This window comes from Catharus ustulatus, chromosome 32 (assembly GCF_009819885.2).
Source record: "Catharus ustulatus isolate bCatUst1 chromosome 32, bCatUst1.pri.v2, whole genome shotgun sequence".
Lineage (NCBI taxonomy): Eukaryota > Metazoa > Chordata > Aves > Passeriformes > Turdidae > Catharus > Catharus ustulatus.
Genome location: NC_046252.1, coordinates 1,028,076 through 1,049,158, shown reverse-complemented (window position 1 = coordinate 1,049,158; position 21,083 = coordinate 1,028,076). Strand labels below are relative to the sequence as shown.

Sequence of the window (21,083 nt, the reverse complement as noted above, 5' to 3'; positions counted from 1 at the left end):
CCCAAAAACTCCCCAAAACCACCCCAAAACACCCCAAAAACTCCCAAAAACACCCAAAAACACCCCAAAAACACCCAAAAACCTCCCAAAAACTCCCCAAAACACCCAAAAACACCCCAAAACCTCCCAAACCTTCCCAAAAACACCCCAAAAACACCCCAAAAACAACCAAAAACCTCCCAAAAACACCCAAAAACCTCCCAAAAACACTCCAAAACCTCCCCAAAACACCCCAAAAACACCGAAAAACCTCCCCAAAACCTCCCCAAAACCACCCCAAAACCTCCCAAACCTTCCCAAAAACACCCCAAAAACAAGCAAAAACCTCCCAAAAACACTCCAAAACCTCCCCAAAACCCCCCAAAAACCTCCCAAAACCACCCCAAAACCTCCTAAAACTCCCCAAACCCCCTTAAAACTCCCCTAAAATCCCCTAAAACCCCCCTAAACTCTTCTTAAACTGCCCAAACCCCTCTAAATCCCACCTAGAGCCCCCCCAAAACCCCCTCAACCCCCCCTTAACCCCCCAAAATTCCCCAAATCCCCCCAAAAACTTCCAAAACCCCCAAAGCTCTCCTAAAACCCTCTGAAACCCCTCCAAACCCCCCCAAAACCCCCTCAAACCCCCTAAAAGGCCCCAAAATCCCCCTAAAAACCCTTTGAACCCCTCAAAACCCCCCTACACCCCCCAAAAACCACCATAAAACCTTTCATAAGTCCCCCCAACCACTCTAAACCCCCAAAACACCCCCCAAATCCCCCTAAAACTCCCCCAAACCCCCCTAATGCCCCTAAACTTCCCCAAAATCTCCCTAAACCCCCCTAAACCCCAAAAACCTCCTCTAATCCCCCTAAACCCACCAAAAACCTCCCTAAACTCCCCAAACCCCCCCCAAAACCCTCTTAAACCCCTCCAAACCTCCCAAAAACCCACCACCCCCCCCCAAAATTCCCAAAAAATCCCCAAAACCCCCCTAAAACTCCCCCAACCCCCCCTGAACACCCCTAAACCCCCCCAAAATTCCCCAAACCCCCCCAAAACTCTCTTAAACCCCCCAAAAACCCTTTTAAACCCCTCCAAAGCCCCCTGAAACCCTCTTAAACCCCCCATAAACCCTCTTAAACCCCTCCAAAGCCCCCTAAAACACCCCTAAACAACCCACCAATCCCCCCTAAAAACACCCCTAAACCCCCCAAAAAACTTACCAACCCCCCCTAAAACACCCCTAAACCCCCCAAAAAACCCACCAACCCCCCTAAAACACCCCTAAACCCCCCAAAAATCCCCTCACACCGCCCTAAACCCGTCTCAAAACCCCCCCAAACTGCCCTAAACCCCTCCCAAACCCCTCAAACCCCTCCCAAAACCCCTCAAACCCCTCCCAACCCCTTCCAAAAGCCCCCCAAACCATCCTAAACCCCTCCCAAACCCCTCCCAGACCCCCTCAAACCATCCTAAAACCCCTCAAACCCCTAAAAAACCCTCCCCAAATCCCTCAAACCCCCAAAAACCCCTCCCCAAACCCCTCCCAAAACCCCTCAAACCCCTTCCAACCCTCCCCAAACCCCTCCCAAACCCCTCCCATCCCCTCCCCAAACCCCTCCCAACCCCCCTCCCACCTCGGCCAGGTGCTGCAGCCGGGCCAGCAGGGGCCCTCGGCGCTCCGAGCCCAGCCGGGTGATGTAGTTGGAGCGTTTGCTGAACACGTAGAGCAGGTTGAGCACGGCCAGCACCACGTGCATGTCCGAGGAGGCCAGCAGCGTGGTCAGGTGCTGCAGGGGACAGGAGTCAGCTCTGTGACACTCCCACAGTCACACACACACACCCCCGGGGCGGGGCTGGGGCTGTCCCCACCTCGATGGAGCTGTAGAGGTGGCGGGAGAAGCTGTACTCGATGAGCAGGGCGGTGAAGTTGAGCAGGGCCAGCAGCAGCGATTTCAGCGCCTGCCGCTCGGGCCGGTCGCAGGCCAGCATCCAGCTCATGGCCTCCACCGGCCGGCCCGCCTCGGCCAGCAGCGCGTCGAAGCGGTCCAGCAGGTCCACCCAGTGGTACAGCTCGCACTGGGGGGGGGAGATTTGGGGTTGGGGGCACAGCCTGGACCTCCCTGAGATCCCACTGAGTCCCTCCTGAAACCTCATATCCACAGCTTGTACTGGAACCCCAACCTCCCCATACCCACCCAGTGGTACAGCTCGCACTGAGGGAGAGATTTGGGGTTGGGGGCATAGCCTAGATTCCCTAAGATCCCACTGAGTCCCTCCTGAAACCCCATATCCACAGCCTGAACTGGGGAGACACAGCTGGGACCCCAGTTCAATCCCCCCATATCCAATCAGTGGTACAGCTCGCACTGTGGGGGGAGATCTGGGGTTGGGGGCACAGCATGGACCCCCATGAACCTCCCAAATCCACCCAGTGGTACAGCTCACACTGAGGAGGGAGATTTGGGGTTGGGGGCACAGCCTGGACCCCATGAACCCCCATGAACCTCCCCATACCCACAGCTTGTACAGGGGAGGCACAGGCAAGACCCCAACCCATCCCACTCATACCCACCCAGTGATACAGCTCACACTGAGGGGGGATTGGGGGGGGAGATTTGTGGTTGGGGGCACAGCCTGGACCCCCCCTGAGCCCCTCATATCCACAGCTTGCACTAGGGGGGATAGGGGGCACAGCCTGGACACCCCCCTGAAGGCACCATGAACCCCCTCAGGTCCACCCAGGGATACAGCTCACACTGGGAAGGGAGATTTGGGGTTGGGGGCACAGCATGGACCCCCTAAGACCCACCCCGAGCACCCCATACCCACAGCTTGTGCAGGGGAGGCAGAGTCAGGACCCCCCTGAATCCTCCCCCATATCCACCCAGTGATACAGCTCACACTGGAGGGGGTAGATTTTGGGTTGGGGGCACAGCCTGGACAGCCTAAGACCCCCTCTGAGCTGCCCATGAATCCCTCATATCCACAGCTTGCACTGGGGAGGCACAGCCAGGACTCCCCTGAACCCCCCCTGAGCCCCCCATATGCACCCAGTGGTACAGCTCGCACTGAGGGGGAGATTTGGGGATGGGGGCACAGCCTGGATTCCCTAAGATCCCACTGAATCCCTCCTGAAACCCCATATCCACAGCCTGAACTGGGGAGACACAGCTGGGACCCCAGTCCAACCCCCCATATCCAATCAGTGGTACAGCTCGCACTGAGGGGGAGATGTGGGGCTGGGGGCACAGCATGGACCCCCTCTGAGCCCCCCTGAGCACCCCAAATCCACAGCTTGTATGGGGGAGGCACAGCCAGGACCCCAGTCCAATCCCCTTTTATCCACCCAGGAGTACAGCTCACACTGAGGAGGGAGATTTGGGGTTGGGGGCACAGCCTGGACCCCATGAACCCCCCACGAACCTCCCCACATGCACAGACTGTACAGGGGAGGCACAGCCCAGACCCTCCTGAAGCCTCCATGAACCCCTCCAGGTCCACCCAGTGGTACAGCTCGCACTGGGGGGGGGATTTGGGGTTGGGGGCACAGCGTGGACCCCATGAACCCCCCACCAAATCCACCCAGTGGTACAGCTCGCACTGAGGGGGAGATTTGGGGTTGGGGGCACAGCCTGGATTCCCTAAGATCCCTCTGAGTCCCTCCTGAACCCCCCATATCCACAGCTTGTATGGGAAAGGCACAGCCAGGACCCCAGTCCAATCCCCTTATATCCACCCAGTGGTACAGCTTGCACTGAGGGGGAGATTTGGGGTTGGGGGCACAGCCTGGACCCCATGAACCCCCCATGAACCTCCCCAAATCCACAGCTTGTACAGGGGAGGCACAGGCAGGACCCCAACCCATCCCACTCATATCCACCCAGTGGTACAGCTCACACTGAGGGGAAATTGGGGGGGAGATTTGGGGTTGGGGGCACAGCCTGGACCCATTAAGATCCCACTGAGTCCCTCCTGAGATCCCATATCCACAGCTTGTATGGGAAAGGCACAGCCAGGAACCCAGTCCAATCCCCTTATATCCACCCAGTGGTACAGCTTGCACTGAGGGGGAGATTTGGGGTTGGGGGCACAGCCTGGACCCCCTCTGAGCCCCCCTGAGCCCCCCATATCCACAGCCTGTACTGGAAAGGCACAGCCAGGACCCCAGTCCAATCCCCTTATATCCACCCAGGGGTACAGCTCACACTGAGGAGGAGATTTGGGGTTGGGGGCACAGCCTGGATTCCCTAAGATCCCACTGAGTCCCTCCTGAAACCCCATATCCACAGCCTGAACTGGGGAGACACAGCTGGGACCCCAGTTCAATCCCACCCAAATCCACCCAGGGATACAGCTGGCACTGGGAAGGTATTTGGGGTATGATTTGGGGTTGGGGGCACAGCCTGGACAGCCTAAGACCCCCCCCCGAGTCCCTCATATCCACAGCTTGTACTGGGGACCCCAAATCCAACCCCTCCCAAAATCCACCCAGTGGTACAGCTCACACTGAGGGGGAAATCTGGGGTTGGGGACACAACCTGGACCCCCCTGAATCCCCCCCAGGTCCACCCAGTGGTACAGCTTGCACTGAGTGGGGAGATTTGGGGTTGGGGGCACAGCATGGACCCCCTAAGACCCTCCCTGAGCACCCCATAGCCACAGCTTGTACAGGGGAGGCACAGCCAGGACCCCAGTTCAATCCCACCCAAATCCACCCAGTGGTACAGCTCGCACTGGGAAGCGAGATTTGGGGTTGGGGGCACAGCCTGGACCCCATGAACCCCCCATGAACCTCCCCAAATCCACAGCTTGTACAGGGGAGGCACAGGCAGGACCCCACCCCATCCCACTCATACCCACCCAGTGGTACAGCTCACACTGAGGAGGAGATCTGGGGTTGGGGGCACAGCCTGGACCCCGTAAGACCCTCCCTGAGCACCCCATATCCACAGCCTGAACTGGGGAGACACAGCTGGGACCCCAGTTCAATCCCACCCATACCCACCCAGTGGTACAGCTCGCACTGAGGGGGAGATTTGGGGTTGGGGGCACAGCCTGGATTCCCTAAGACCCCTCTGAGTCCCTCCTGAACCCCCCATATCCACAGCTTGTATGGGAAAGGCACAGCCAGGACCCCCTCGTATCCACAGCTTGTACTGGGGACCCCAATCCAATCCCCCCAAATGCACTTAGTGGTACAGCCCACACTGGAGCGGGGATTAAGGGGGAGATTTGGGGTTGGGGGCACGGCCAGGACCCCCATGAGCCCCCCATGAACACCCTCAGGTCCACCCAGTGGTACAGCTTGCACTGAGTGGGGAGATTTGGGGTTGGGGGCACAGCCTGGACCCCCTCAGACCCCCCCTTAAGCACCCCATACCCACAGCTTGTACTGGGAACACACAACTGGGACCCCAGTCCAATCCCCCCCAGGTCCACTCAGTGGTACAGCTCGCACTGAGGGGGGATTGGGGGGGAGATTTGGGGTTGGGGGCACAGCCTGGACCCCCTAAGACCCTCCCTGAGCACCCCATAGCTACAGCTTGTACAGGGGAGGCACAGCCAGGACCCCAGTCCAATCCCCTTTTATCCACCCAGTGGTACAGCTTGCACTGAGGGGGAGATTTGGGGTTGAGGGCACAGCGTGGACCCCATGAACCGCCCACCAAATCCACCCAGTGGTACAGCTTGCACTGAGGGGGGACATTTGGGGAGATTTGGGGTTGGGGGCACGGCCTGGACCCCCCTGAAGACACCAGGAACCTCCCCATACCCACAGATTGTACTGGGGAGACACAGTTGGGACCCCAATCCAACCCCCCCATATCCAGCCAGTGGTACAGTCTGCACTGAGGGGGATTGGGGGGGAAAATTTGGGGCTGGTGGCACAGCCTGGACTCCATTAGCCCCCCATGAACCCCCTCAGGTCCACCCAGAGGTACAGCTCGCACTGGGGGGGAGATTTGGGGTTGGGGGCACAGCCTGGACCCCCATGAACCCCCCACCAAATCCACCCAGTGGTACAGCTCGCACTGGAGAGGGAGATTTGGGGTTGGGGGCACAGCCTGGACCCCCTCTGAGCCCCCCTGAGCCCCCCATAGCCACAGCTTGCACTAGGGGGGATAGGGGGCACAGCCTGGACCCCCCCCTGAAGGCACCATGAACCCCCTCAGGTCCACCCAGTGGTACAGCTCACACTGGGAAGGGAGATTTGGGGTTGGGGGCACAGCCTGGACCCCCTCTGAGCCCCCAAAATCCAACCAGTGGTACAGCTTGCACTGAGGGGGAAAGTTTTGGGGTTGGGGGCACAGCCTGGACTCCTTAAGAACCCCCTGAGCCCCCCCTGAACCCCCCCTATCCACAGCTTGTATGGGAAAGGCACAGCCAGGACCCCAGTCCAATCCCCTTATATCCACCCAGGGGTACAGCTCGCACTGAGGGGGAGATTTGGGGTTGGGGGCACGGCCTGGATTCCCTAAGATCCCACTGAGTCCCTCCTGAGATCCCATATCCACAGCTTGTACTGGGGACCCCAATCCAATCCAATCCAATCCAATCCCCCCATATGCACTTAGTGGTACAGCCCACACTGGAGAGGGGATTAAGGGGGAGATTTGGGGTTGGGGTCACAGCCAGGACCCCCATGAGCCCCCCATGAACACCCTCAGGTCCACCCAGTGGTACAGCTTGCACTGAGTGGGGAGATTTGGGGTTGGGGGCACAGCCTGGACCCCCTCAGACCCCCCCAGAGCACCCCATATCCACAGCCTGTACTGGGAACACACAACTGGGACCCCAGTCCAATCCCCCCCATATCCACCCAGTGGTACAGCTCGCACTGAGGGGGGATTGGGGGGGAGATTTGGGGTTGGGGGCACAGCATGGACCCCATGAACCCCCCACCAAATCCACCCAGTGGTACAGTTCGCACTGAGGGGGAGATTTGGGGTTGGGGGCACAGCCTGGACCCCCACGAATCCCCCCCAAATCCACCCAAGAGTACAGCCCGTACTTGGGGGGGAAGAAGGGTGAGATTTGGGGCTGGGGGCACGGCCTGAACCCCCCATGAACCCCCCCAAATCCACTTAGGGATAGAGGTGACACTGGGGGGGGACTGGGGATGGGATTTGGGGTTGGGGGCACAGCCTGGACCCCCCTGAATCCCCCCAAATCCACTCAGCGATAGAAGGTGGAATTTGGGGCTGGGGGCACAGCCTGGACCCCCCTGAGCCCCCCACAAACCCCCCACATCCCCAGGCTGTACTGGGGGGGGGCACAGGGGTGAGATCTGGGGCTGAACCCCAATCCAGACCCCCTGAGCCCACCCAAAACCCCCACACCCCCAGGGGACCCCCAGAATTCCCAGCAGGAACCCCAACAACCCCCCAGGCAGCAGCTGAGCCCCCTCCCCAATGCAGAACAAGAAAATGGAATTTTGCCCCCTCCCCATAAAAGAATCTGGGTCCTCTTGGGGGTTTTGGGGTCTGTGAGGGGTTCCCCCCCTCCCACACTGATTTTAGGATATTTAAAATTTTTGGGGTCTCTGAGATAAAATTTGCACCAGAACAGCCCCAGGGTGGGTGGGGGGAAATTGGGGAACCCCCCCCTTGGTGTCCTGGGGGATTCTGGGGCTCCCCCTCCCATTCCAGGGGGGCTGAGGGGGGGGTTCTGCTGCCCCCTCCCCAGTTTTGGGGCTCCAGTGCCAGGCCATGGGAAATGAGGGCACTCCTGGGGGGCTCTGAGGACATTGGGGAGCCCCCCCAATTTGGGGAAACATCAATAAAAAATGGGGGGACCCCCCTGACATTGTGCAGGAAATACAGAAACCCCCCCATTTCTAAACCAGAAAATTCCAGAACAGCCCCAACTGAGGGCTCAGCCAAAAATGGGGACCCCCCCCTCATTTTGGGGACATTCTGGGGGTGCTCCCCAAAATCTGGGGGTGCTCCCCGAAATCTGGGGGGGCTCCAGGCTGTGGCAGTGACCAGTTTGGGGACAAGCTCAGCATCACCCTGACAAATTATGGAACATCCCATGGGAAATCCCCATGATTCTCAAAACCCTCCCCAGGTTTTGGGGTTCCCCCCAGGTTTTTGGGGTCCCCTCCCACCTTGCCAATGTTCCATGTCTTGATCTGCTGCAGTTCTGTCACCAGCTGCTCGTCACTGCAGCTCTTCAGCTTCTCGATGAGGGCCCGGCAGTCGGCGGGCTGGGAGGGGACAGGAGGCTCAGCACTGTCCCCTCCTGGTGTCCCCAACCCCCCCCGAGTGTCCCCAGCCCCTCCTGAGTGTCCCCAACCCCCCCAGACATGCCCAGTTCTCCCTCCAGGGTGACCTGTCCCCACCCCGCCCTGCAGTGTCCCCAAAATCACAGCCCCTGACAGGCCCTGAGTGTCCCCAGCCCCACCTCGAGTGTCCCCAAATTCCCCTGAGTGTCCCCAGCCCCTCCTCGAGTGTCCCCAAATTCCCCTGAGTGTCCCCAGACCCTCCTCGAGTGTCTCCAGACCCTCCCTGAGTGTCCCCAAATTCCCCTGAATGTCCCCAGTTCCTCCCTGAGTGTCTCCAACCCCTCCTCGAGTGTCCCTAAATTCTGTCTTAAGTGTCCCCAGCCCCTCCCCAGTGTCCCTAAACCCTCCTCGAGTGCCCCCAAATTCCTCTAAGTGTCCTCAGCCCCTCCCTAGTGTCCCTAAACCCTCCTCGAGTGTCCCCAAATTCCTTTGAGTGTCCCCAGCCCCTCTCTAAGCGTCCAAACCTCTCCCCAAATGTCCCTAAATTCCCTCCTAAATGTCCGCAGCTTCTCTCTGAGTATCCCTAAACCCTTCTCGAGTGTCCCCAAGCCCTCTCCAAGTGTCCCTAAATTCCCTCCCCAGTGTCCCCAGCCTGTCCCCAGTGTCCTCAAGCCCCTCCTCAGAGTCCCCAGTGCCTCTCTGAGTGTCCCCAACCCCTCCCCGAGGATCCCTAAATTCCCTCCTAAGTGTCCCCAGCCCCTCCCCAGTGTTCCTAAATTCTGTTCTAAGCGTCCCCAGCCTGTCCCCAGTGTCCCCAAGCCCCTCCTCAGTGTCCCCAGCCCCTCCCCGACTGTCCCTAAATTCCCTCCTAAGTGTCCCCAGTCACTCTCTGGGTGTCCCTAAACCCTCTTCGAGTGTCCCCAACTCCTCCTCAAGTGTCCCTAAATTCCCTCCCCAGTGTCCCCAGTCCCTCTCAGTGTCCCCAAGCCCTCTCTGATTGTCCCCAAGCCCCTCCCCAGTGTCCCCAGCCCCTCACCGCCTCCGTGGGGGTTTTTTTCAGTTTCGTCCGATCCACTTTCATTTTGGGGGTTCCGGTCCTCGTGCTCTGCCTGCGGCCACACGTGGGGGAGGGGAGTCACATGTGGGCCACCCCCACCTGTCCCGACAGGGCCTGGATATCCCGATAGGGCCCTGCTATCCCGACAGAGCCCGAGTATCCCGACACAGCCTCGCTATCCCGACTCAGCCCGGCTATCCCAAAAGGGCTTCCCTATCCCGACACAGCCTCGCTATCCCGACACAGCCCGGCTGTCCCAAAAGCTCCCCCGCTATCCCGACACAGCCCGGGGATCCCAAAAGCTCCCCCCCTATCCCGACAGGGCCTCGCTGTCCCGACAGGCGCCGCGGCGGCCGCGGCCCGATGACGTCGCGGCACCGGCTGAACAATGAATGTGCAAAACCCCGCCGTGCCCGGGGGGGGTCGCCGGGAGCACCCCCCCCAAAAACCGCACTCCCCCCCTTCCCCCCCCCAGTGTTAACCCCGCGGGGGGGTGACGAGGGGCTGGAATTAAAGGTTGGAATTAAAGGCTGTAATTAAGGGCTGTAATTAGGGGCTGAGGCGGCCGCGTGCCGGGTTCCCCCCCCACTCCAGTCCCGGTGCCCCCCCCACCCCCGGCCCGGCCGGTTCGGTGACAGTGACGCATCACATTGGGGGGGCCGATTTTGGGGTGTCCCCCCTCGGGGCATGCAGGAAAAAATAAGGTTGAAGCTCCCAGCTCGTTTCCCCACCCAAAAAAATAAAAATCTCGGCGACGTGAGACCCCCCCCCCCACCCTAAAATCCGCGCTGCCCCCCAGCCCGGTTGAAAGCGGGAGCCCTTACCGGGAATCACTCCCAGTCCATCCTCGGCCCGGCCCGGTCGCTGTGAGGGGGAGGGAGCCGGGAACTGCTGGGAGGGGGAAATTGGGGAGGGGGCTGTGAAATTTGGGGGGTCCCGTGTGAGCGGGTGAGTGATGGGGGGGAGCTGGGATGGGCAGGGATGGTTTGGGGAGGGGGTTGATCCTAAAAAAGGGATCCCTCCCCCCAAAAGCACAGAGTGTGGGGCGAGTTTAATGCTGGACTAAAATCGTTATAAAATGGGAAAAAAAATGGAAATAGAGAAAAAAGTGTTGGGGAGTCAATAATAATGCCCCCAAACCTTAAAAGATCTGAAGGAAAGGGGGCCTAAATCTCGGGGAGCTGCAGGAAGCACGGCCTGGAGGATGGAGAAGGGGGGAGCTGCTAAAAAGGGTCTCCCAAAATGTCGGGAAACCGCTGAGGGGGACCCTGAGTGACGGGAGGAGACTGCGGGGGAGTGGAAATGAGTCTGGGGGCCAATAAATAATGGGAAACAGAAAAAGTGCCCATAAAATATGGGGGAACCCCGAAGACGTGAGAAAGCTAAATTAAGGCGGGGAGGCAGCCAAACACCTTAAATCTCGGGGGCGAGGGCCTGAGCGCCCGCAAGGGGGTCCTGTACCGGGGGAGACCGCAAGGGTCGGGAGAAGGGGGGGCCGTGAGAGAAGGGAAGGAGCCCCCAAATCACGGGAGGCCGCTGAGGAGTGGGGGGGGCGGTGGAAGGGGGGGGCGGGCCCCTCATGACGGAGCCGGGCGCCATCCCCCCCATGCCGCGGGCCCCGCAGCGGCACCGGGCCGAGCCCCCCGCCCCGCTGGCCCCGGTACCTTGAGCGGGCGGGGAGAGCAGGGGGGGGGTCAGAGCCCGGCCCGGGCCCGTCCCGCCGCTGCCGCCGCCGCCATCTTACACTGAGCCCCGGCCGCGGCCCGAGAGCCCGCGAGAGCCACCGCAAATCCCGCGAGAGCGGCCGGCGGGACGGGGAGGAGGCGGCGCCGCGGGACGAGCTGGGGGCGGGGCGATGCCGCGGGCAGCCAATGGGAAGGCGAGAGGCGCGGCGGCCAAGTCTCGCGAGAGCGCGCCCAGCGGCGGGGCGGGAGTTTGGAGAAGCCTCGCGAGATTTCGTGAAGAGTATGGGGGAGGGGAGGCGGTCCCTCACGGATCCCACCTCGTACCGGGAGTAGGGGGGGGCTGAGGGTGAAGGGAGGGGAAGGCCCTGCCCGCCACAGAGCGGCTCAACGCCCCCCCCGCGCCCCCCGCTCCCCTCGCAGGCCGCGGGCCCCACGCCGTTCCCACAAGCACCGGCACTCACCGGCACGCTGATGAGAGCGAGATCTCGCGAGGCGCTGGGGGCAGCCTCGCGAGAGGCGCGCGGAGAGAGAAGCGAGAGCGGCACCGGGAGAGCGGCCCCAGCGAGGGTGGGGGGAGGGAAAGCGGGGGGAGCGCGGCCGCTGCCTCAGCGGCGGGAACGGCGGCGGCGCGCGCGGCTCTCGCGAGAGCGCCGGCTGAGAACCACTCCAAATCTCGCGAGATTAGGGACCGTCCTCCTTGGCCGGAGGACAAAATCTCGGGAGAGCGCTGCCTGAGGGGAGCGCGAGGTATCGCGAGAGCTGCCCGGCGGCGCGCGCTGTGAGGGGTCACGTGACCGAGCCCAGAGCATTTTTCACCAATTCCGGGATTTTTTTTAATTTTTTTTTTTTTCCTTCTTTATTCTACAAATACAAAAGGAGGGGGGCGGGGCCGCAGCCTCCGGACACGCCTACAAAACGGGGGCAACCAATGGGAAGCGGCCCCGCCCCATCAATCAACCTGAAGACACTTGGGGGAGGGGCAAAAAAAAAACCCAGCAAGGACCAATCAAAAATGGCTCCGCCCCTCCCGCAGCTGGGGGGCGGGGCTTGTCCAATCGCCTGAGCTCCTGGAGGCGGGAAACGAGACAGCCCCGCCCCCAGCTCACCCACAGCCAATGGGAAGGTGAGAACGGTGGTGGGCGTGGCCATGACGCAGCTCCACCCACTTTAGGGGCGTGGTTTATCGCTATACGGGCACCGTTCGTTGTAACCACACCCCTTTTTAACCCTACATGGCCAAATGGGCGTGGCTTGTGATGAGGTGTGGGGTCTGTGGGATGGGCGTGGTCACATCTGGATGGGCGTGGCCTAAACCAAAGCCACGCCCTTGTGTGTGGGCACAGCTTTGTTCTGGTGGGCGTGGCCCCATCAGGCCCCGCCCATTTCCACGCCCGTAGTTCATTGTTGAGGCCGCGGGGGGCGGGGCCTCGGAGGGTGTGGCCGCGGGGGGCGGGGCCTCGGAGGGTGTGGCCGGGCCCCGCCCTCAGAGCAGCAGTTTCCCGTTGCGGTGAATTTTGAGGATCCGGCCCAGGCGCTGCTTGGCCGTGGCCAAACCCTTCCGGGGGCGCTTCCCTGCGGGAGGGGGAGGAGTGTCAGCGGGATTGGGGGCGTGGGCACCCCGAAATCCACCCCAAAACACCTGGACACCCCGAAATCCACCCCAAAACACCTGGACACCCCAAAACACCTCAGAGACCCCAAAATTCACCCAAAAACACCTGGACACCCAAAAATCACCCAGAAACACCTCAGAGACCCCAAAATCCAGCCCAAAACACCTGGACACCCCAAAATCCACCTCAAAAACATCTCAGAGCCAGAGAGATCACCCCAAATCTCTCTCAGACCCCCCCAAACGCCCTCAGACCCCTCCTCAAATTCCTCTCAGACCCCCCCAAACTCCCCTGCAGCCCCCCCAAACCCCTCAGACACCCCCTTAGCCCCCTCCAAATCCCTCTCAGAGCCCCCCAAACCCCCTCAAACTCTCCCCAAACTCCCCTGCAGCCCCCTAAACCCCCTTCAGCCCCCCCAAAACCCCTCAGACCCCTCCCAAATCATTCTCAGACCCCCTCAAAACCCCTCAGACTCCACTGCAGCACCCCCAAACCCCCCAGACCCCCTCAAACCCCCCCCAAACCCCTCAGACCCCCTCAGACCACCCCCTAAACCCCTCAGATGCCCCAAACCCCACCAGACCCCTACCCAAATCCCCCTACAGCGTCCCAAACCCCGCCCAAACCCCCTGGGATACTCCCAAACTCCCTCAGAACCCCCCAAACCCCCCTCAGACATCCCCAAACCCCCCTCAGACATCCCCAAACCCTCTCAGATCTCCCCCAAACTCCCTCAGACAACCCCAGATGCCCCAAACCCCCTCAAACTCCCCCCAAATCCCCTCAGACCCCCCTTAAATCCCTCCCAGACCCCCTCAAACCCACTCAGACTCCCCCAAACCCCCTCTGCAGCCCCCCCAAACGCCCCCAGACCTCCCCAAATCCCCTCAGACCCCCTCAAATCCCCTCAAACACCCATTTAAATCCCCCCCAGACCTCCCCAAATCCCCTCAGACCCCCTCAAATCCCCTCAGACCCCCCCAAATCCCCTCAGACCCCCCTTAAATCCCTCCCAGACCTCCCCAAATCCCCCCAGACCTCCCCAAATCCCCTCAGACCCCCATTTAAATCCCCCCCCAGACCTCCCCAAATCCCCTCAGACCCCCCCAAATCCCTCCCAGACCCCCTCAAACCCACTCAGACCCCCTCCAGACCCCCTGCAGCCCCCCCAAACCCCCTCAGACTCCCCCAAACCCCCTCTGCAGCCCCCCCAAACCCCCTCAGACCCCCTCAAATCCCCTCAGACCCCCCTTAAATCCCCTCAGACCCCCTCAAATCCCCTCAGACCCCCATTTAAATCCCCCCCAGACCTCCCCAAATCCCCTCAGACCCCCCTTAAATCCCTCCCAGACCCCCTCAAACCCACTCAGACTCCCCCAAACTCCCTCTGCAGCCCCCCCAAACCTCCTCAGACTCCCCCAAACCCCCTCTGCAGCCCCCCCAAACCCCCTCAGACCCCCTCAAATCCCCTCAGAGCCCCCCAAACCCCCTCAGATCCCCCCCAAACCCCCCCACCCCCCTCACCGTGAGTGGGGGGTCCCGTGCTGGGGTTGCCCCTGCGCTGGCTCAGGAACACCCCCGGGGCCATGGGGGTGGGGGCTCGGCCTGGCTGAGCCCCGGGGGGGGGTCCAGGCCCCCCAGGCCGTGCTGTGTACTCGTGGTCAGCCAGGCTGGGGGGGTACGGGGGGTCCTGGGGGGGCTCCTGGGGGGGCTCCACCTCCCCTTCCCCCCCCCCCAGCTCTGCTTCGGGCTCAGGGTCTCCTCCCCCATCAGCTTCAGGCTCTTCCTCTTCTTCTTCCTCCTCTTCTTCTTCTTCTTCTTCTTCCTCCTCCTCTTCCTCCTCGGGGGAGGGGGGGGAGGGGGGGCGGCGCTTGGCCGGGCCCTTCCTGCGCTGCAGCTTTCGGTGCTCCTGGGGAGGGGGACATTGGGGGATCAGGGGGGGTTTGGGAGGGTCAGGGAGGGTTTGGGGGAGATTTAGAGAGGATTGAGGGGGATTTCTGGAGGTTTGGGGGGATTTTGGGGGGTCAGGGGGGGTTTGGGGGAGATTTAGAGAGGATTGAGGGGGATTTATGGGGGTTTGGGGGGGATTTTGGGGGGTCAGAGGGGGTTAGGGGGGTTTAGGGGAGATTTAGGGGGGATTGAGGGGGATTTATGGGGGTTTGGGGGGATTTTGGGGGGGTCAGGGGAGGTTTGGGGGGGTCAGGAGAGATTTGGGGGGGTCATGGGGGGGTTTATGGGAGATTTAGAGGGGATTGAGGGGGATTTATGGGCATTTGGGGGGGATTATGGGAGGTTTGGGGAGGGTTGGGGGGGTTTAGGGAGGTCAGGGGGGGGTTTTGGGGGAGATTTAGAGGGGATTTAGGGGGATTTATGGGGGTTTGGGGGGATTATGGGAGGTTTGAGGGGGGATTTTGGGGGGTCAGAGGGGGTTTTGGGGGCATTTGGGGGAGATTTAGAGAGGATTCAGGGGGATTTCTGGAGGTTTGTGGGGGATTTTGGGGGGTCAAGAGGGGTTATGGGGGTTTGGAGGGGGTCAAGAGGGGGTTTATGGGAGATTTAGAGGGGATTGAGGGGGATTTATGGGCATTTGGGGGGGATTATGGGGGGTTTGGGGAGGGTTATGGGGGTTTAGAGGGGTCAGGGGGGGTTTTGGGGGAGATTTAGGGGGGATTGAGGGGGATTTCTGGAGGTTTGTGGGGGATTTTGGGGGGTCAGGAGGGATTATGGGGGTTTGGAGGGGGTCAAGAGGGGGTTTGGGGGAGATTTAGAGGGGATTGAGGGGGATTTATGGGGGTTTGTGGGGGATTTTGGGGGGTCACAGGAGGTTTGGGGCGTCAGGGAGGGGTTTGGAGGGATTTTGGGGGAGATTTAGAGGGGATTGAGGGGGATTTATGGGGGTTTGGGGGGATTTTGGGGGGTCAGGAGGGGTTATGGGGGGTTTGGGGGGGGTCGAGGGGGTCAGGGAGGGGTTTAGAGGAGATTGGAAGGGGTCAGGGAGGGGTTTGGGGGGGGTTAGGGAGGGATTTGGGGGAGATTGAGGGGGATTTATGGGGGTTTGGGAGGGATTTTGGGGGGTCAGGGGGGTTATGGGGAGTTTGGTGGGGGTCGAGGGGGTCAGGGAGGGGTTTGGAGGGGGTATGGGGAGATTTAGGGGGGATTGAGGGGGATTTATGGGGGTTTGGGGGGGGATTATGGGAGGTTTGGGGAGGGTTGGGGGGGTTTATGGGGGTCAGGGAGGGTTTGGGGGCATTTGGGGGAGATTTAGAGGGGATTGAGGGGGATTTATGGGAGTTTGGGGGGGATTTTGGGGGGTCAGGAGGGGTTATGGGGGTTTGGAGGGGGTCAAGAGGGGGTTTAGGGGAGATTTAGAGGATTGAGGGGGGTTTATGGAGGTTTGTGGGGGATTTTGGGGGATCAGGGGGGTTATGGGGGTTTGGAGGGGGTCAAGAGGGGGTTTAGGGGAGATTTAGAGGGGATTGAGGGGGATTTATGGGGGTTTGGGGGGGATTTTGGGGGGTCAGGGGAGGATTTTGGGATTTCAGAGGGGATTTGGGGGGATGTTGTGGGGTCTCACCACCTCAACCACCCCTGGACCCTCTAAATCCCCCAGACCCCAAACCTCCCTCCCAGTGCTCCCAGTTCCCCCCAGTGCTCCCAGTTCACCTGCTGGGCCAGCTTGGCACCCCCAAATCCCCCCTATCTACCCCAAAATCACCCCCAAAACCCCCCTGGATCCCCCCAAACTGCCCCTCCCAGTCCCCCCCAGTTGCCCCCAGTCCCTCCCAGTCCCCCCAGTTCACCTGCTGGGCCAGCTTGGCACCCCCAAATCTCCCCTAATAAACCAAATCACACCCAAAATCACCCCCAAAACCCCCTTGGACCCCCCAAAAACGCCTCCCCAGACCCTAAACTGCCCCTCCCAGTCGCTCCCAGTGCTCCCAGTTCCCCCCAGTGCTCCCAGTTCACCTGCTGGGCCAGTTTGACAACTCCAATCACCCCCAAAATCACCCCCTAAACCCCCCTGGACCCCTCAAAAACGCCTCCCCAGACCCCAAACCACCCCTCCCAGTTCCTCCCAGTTCCCTCCAGTCGCTCCCAGTTCCCCCCAGTTGCTCCCAGTTCCCCCAGTGCTCCCAGTTCACCTGCTGGGCCAGCTTGGCACCCCCAAATCCCCCCTAATAAACCAAATCACCCCCAAAATCACCCCCAAAACCCCCTTGGACCCCCCAAAAATGCTCCCCCAGACCCCAAACTGCCCCTCCCAGTCGCTCCCAGTTCCTCCCAGTTCCTCCAGTTGCCCCCAGTGCTCCCAGTTCACCTGCTGGGCCAGTTTGACAACACCAATCACCCCCAAAATCACCCCCCTAAACCCCCCTGGACCCCCCAAAAACGCCTCCCCAGACCCCAAACCACCCCTCCCAGGGCTCCCAGTTCCTCCCAGTTCCTCCCAGTTCCTCCCAGTCACTCCCAGTCCCTCCCAGTCCCCCCAGTTCACCTGCTGAGGCAGCTTGGCACCCCCAAATCCCCCCTAATAAACCAAATCACTCCCAAAATCACCCCCAAAACCCCCTTGGACCCCCCAAAAACGCCTCCCCAGACCCCAGACTTCCCCTCCCAGGGCTCCCAGTTCCTCCCAGTTCCCCCCAGTTGCCCCCAGTGCTCCCAGTTCACCTGCTGGGCCAGTTAGTCCCCCCCAATCCCCCCTATCTACCCCAAAAATCACCCCCTAAACGCCCCAAAACCTCCCTGGAACCCCCAAACTGCCCCTCCCAGTTCCCCCCAGTTCCCCCCAGTTGCCCCCAGTGCTCCCAGTCCACCTGCTGGGCCAGCTTGGCACCCCCAAATCCCCCCTAATAAACCAAATCACTCCCAAAATCACCCCCAAAACCCCCTTGGACCCCCCAAAAACGCCTCCCCAGACCCTAAACTGCCCCTCCCAGTCGCTCCCAGTTCCTCCCAGTCCCTCCCAGTTCCTCCCAGTTCCCCCCAGTGCTCCCAGTTCACCTGCTGGGCCAGTTAGTCCCCCCCAAATCCCCCCTATCTACCCCAAAAAATCACCCCCTAAACACCCCAAAACCTCTCTGGAACCCCCAAACTGCCCCTCCCAGTTCCCCCCAGTTGCTCCCAGTCCCTCCCAGTCCCCCCAGTTCACCTGCTGGGCCAGCTTGGCACCCCCAAATCCCCCCTAATAAACCAAATCACTCCCAAAATCACCCCCAAAACCCCCTTGGACCCCCCAAAAACGCCTCCCCAGACCCCAAACCACCCCTCCCAGTTCCCCCCAGTCACTCCCAGTCGCTCCCAGTTCCCCCCAGTGCTCCCAGTTCACCTGCTGGGCCAGTTAGTCCCCCCCAGTCCCCCCTATCTACCCCAAAAATCACCCCCTAAATGCCCCAAAACCTCCCTGGAACCCCCAAACTGCCCCTCCCAGTTCCCCCCAGTCACTCCCAGTTCCCCCCAGTGCTCCCAGTTCATCTGCTGGGCCAGCTTGGCACCCCCAAATCCCCCCTAATAAACCAAATCACTCCCAAAATCACCCCCAAAACCCCCTTGGACCCCCCAAAAACGCCTCCCCAGACCCCAAACCACCCCTCCCAGTTCCCTCCAGTCCCTCCCAGTCCCTCCCAGTGCTCCCAGTTCACCTGCTGGGCCAGTTTTGCGGCCGCCGCTGCCAGCCCGGTCTCCACCGAGGCCACGCGCGTCCCCTCCCGCACCGGGCGGCTCTGACGGGGCAGCGACGGCGTCACCCGGGCTGGGGGGACACCCCGAAATCAGACAGGACACCCCAAAATCAGTGTGAAACAAAGGACACCCCAAAATCAGAGGGGACACCCCAAGATCAGACAGGGACAGGGGACACCCCAAAATCAGAGAGTGAAACAAAGGACACCCCAAAGTCAGGGGGACATCCCAAAATCAGACAGGGACACCTGGAAATCAGAGTGTGAAACAAACGGGGGACACCCCAAAATCAGGGGGACACCCCGAGGTCAGACAGGGAAACCCCGAAATCAGACAGGGACAGGGACACCCCAAAATCAGGGGGACAGAACAAAGGGGGGGACACCCCAAAATCAGAGAGGGACAGGGACACCCCAAAATCAGGGGGGGCACCCCAAGATCAGACAAGGACAGGAACACCCCGAGATCAGGGGGGACACTCCGAGATCAGACAGGGACAGGGGACACCCCGAAATCAGAGTGTGAAACAAACGGGGGACACCCCAAGATCAGACAGGGACAGAACAAAGGGGGGACACCCCAAAATCAGAGAGGGACAGGGACAGCCCAAAATCAGACAGGGACACCCCAAAATCAGAGCACAAGTACAGGGGGACACCCCGAGGTCAGACAGGGACACCCCAAAATCAGAGCACAAGTACAGGGGGACACCCCGAGGTCAGACAGGGACACCCCAAAATCAGGGACAGGGACAGGGGACACCCCGAAATCAGAGTGTGAAACAAAGGGGGGACACCCCAAAATCAGAAATTGGATCAACAGGGACACCCCGAGATCAGGGGGACACCCCAAAATCAGGGACTGGATAAACAGGGACACCCCGAAATCAGAGTGTGAAACAAAGGGGGGACACCCTGAGATCAGACAGGTACAGGGGACACCCCGAAATCAGACAGGGATGGGGGGGACACCCCGAAATCAGAGGGTGAAACAAAGGACACCCCAAAATCAGACAGGGACAGGGGACACCCCAAAATCAGGGGGACAGAACAAAGGGGGGGACACCCCAAAATCAGAGTGTGAAACAAAGGACACCCCAAAATCAGGGACAGGTACAGGGGACACCCCGAAATCAGAGCACAAATACAGGGGGACACCCCAAAATCAGAGTGTGAAACAAAGGACACCCCAAAATCAGGGATTGGATCAACAGGGACACCCCAAAATCAGAGACAGGTACAGGGGACACCCCGAAATCAGAGCCCAAAATCAGGGGGGGACACCCCAAAATCAGGGATTGGAACAAGGGGGGGACACCCCAAAATCAGAGCAGAAATACAGGGGGACACCCCAAAATCAGGGGGACACCCCGAGATCAGAGTGTGAAACAAAGGACACCCCAAAATCAGGGACTGGATAAACAGGGACACCCCAAAATCAGGGACAGGTACAGGGGACACCCCGAAATCAGGGACCAAATACAGGGAGCATCCCGAAATCAGAGTGTGAAACAAAGGGGGGACACCCCAAAATCAGGGATTGGATCAACAAGGACACCCCAAAATCAGAGCACAAATACAGGGGACACCCCAAAATCAGGGACAGAATAAAGGGGGACACTCCAAAAACGAGGACACCCCAAAAATCAGGGATTGGATAAATGGGGACACCCCAAAATCAGGGACAAAACAAAGGGGGACACCCCAAAATCAGAGTGTGAAACAAGGAGGGACACCCCAAAATCAGAGCACAAATACAGGGGACACCCCAAAATCAGGAACAGGTACAGAGGGGACACCCCAAAATCAGAGCCAGGGTAAAGGGGGGGACACCCCAAAACCAGAGTGTGAAACAAAGGACACCCCAAAATCAGAGAGGGACACCCCAAAATCAGACAGGGACAGGGACACCCCAAAATCAGACAGGACACCCCAAAATCAGAGTGGGAAACAAAGGGGGGACACCCCAAAATCAGAGACAGGTACAGGGGACACCCTGAAATCACAGCACAAATACAGGGAGGGACACCCCAAAAACAGGGACAGAACAAAGCGGGGGGCACCCCAAATTCAGAGCAGAAATACAAGGGGACACCCCAAAATCAGGGGGATACCCCGAGATCAGACAGGTACAGGGGACACCCCAAAATCAGAGTGTGAAACAAAGGACACCCCAAAATCAGGGGGACACCCCAAAATCAGGGACAGAACAAAGGGGGGGACACCCCAAAATCAGAGAGGGACAGGGACACCCCAAAATCAGAGCACAAATACAGAGGACACCCCAAAATCAGGGACAGAATAAAGGGGGATACCCCAAAAACGGGGACACCCCAAAAATCAGGGATTGGATAAATGGGGACACCCCAAAATCAGGGACAAAACAAAGGGGGACACCCCAAAATCAGAGTGGGATAAAGGGGGGGACACCCCAAAATCAGAGCCAGGGTAAAGGGGGGGACACCCCAAAACCAGGGCATGGGATAAAGGGGGGGACACCCCAAAATCAGAGAACAAAATCCCCTAAATTTTCCCCCAAATTCCCCCTCAAAATCACCCAGCCCCCCCCCAAATCTCCCTCAGGACCCCCCAAATCCCCCCCAGCCCCCCCAAATCCCCCCAGGACCCCCCCAAACCTTTGGGGCTCCAGGGGGCGTCGTCCGTCACCTTCTTCTTTTTGGGGAGCGATTTCAGGGCGGGGTCGTCCTCGTCCGACTCCAGCGAGGGATAAACTGGGGAGGGGGCAAAAAATTGGGGTTCAGGGGGTCCTGAGGGGGTTTGGGGGGTCTGGGGGCAGAAAAGGGGGGTTCAGGGGGGTCCCTGAGAAGGTTTTG

At 60.3% G+C, this 21,083-nt stretch overlaps 2 protein-coding genes across 2 annotated transcripts in view; both read right to left on the bottom strand.

The window, feature by feature from the left end:
* The window catches only part of HUWE1 (HECT, UBA and WWE domain containing E3 ubiquitin protein ligase 1), a 168,024-nt gene extending 156,437 nt beyond the window's left edge, over positions 1 to 11,587 (bottom strand). The window contains 6 exon segments of the mRNA XM_033083465.1: positions 1,621 to 1,773; positions 1,856 to 2,062; positions 8,097 to 8,195; positions 9,250 to 9,322; positions 10,095 to 10,161; positions 11,417 to 11,587. Coding sequence (XP_032939356.1) covers positions 1,621 to 1,773; positions 1,856 to 2,062; positions 8,097 to 8,195; positions 9,250 to 9,294 — 504 coding nt within the window. The 5' untranslated portion in view covers positions 9,295 to 9,322; positions 10,095 to 10,161; positions 11,417 to 11,587.
* Positions 11,588 to 11,782: 195 nt separating this feature from the next.
* Positions 11,783 to 21,083, bottom strand: part of PHF8 (PHD finger protein 8) — a 38,320-nt gene continuing 29,019 nt past the window's right edge. The window contains exons 13-16 of the mRNA XM_033083464.2: positions 20,886 to 20,981; positions 18,211 to 18,320; positions 14,093 to 14,477; positions 11,783 to 12,527 (exon numbers count right to left, since the gene is read on the bottom strand). Of these exons, the coding sequence (XP_032939355.1) occupies positions 12,439 to 12,527; positions 14,093 to 14,477; positions 18,211 to 18,320; positions 20,886 to 20,981 (680 nt within the window). The 3' untranslated portion in view covers positions 11,783 to 12,438. The remainder of the gene's footprint in view (positions 12,528 to 14,092; positions 14,478 to 18,210; positions 18,321 to 20,885; positions 20,982 to 21,083) is intronic.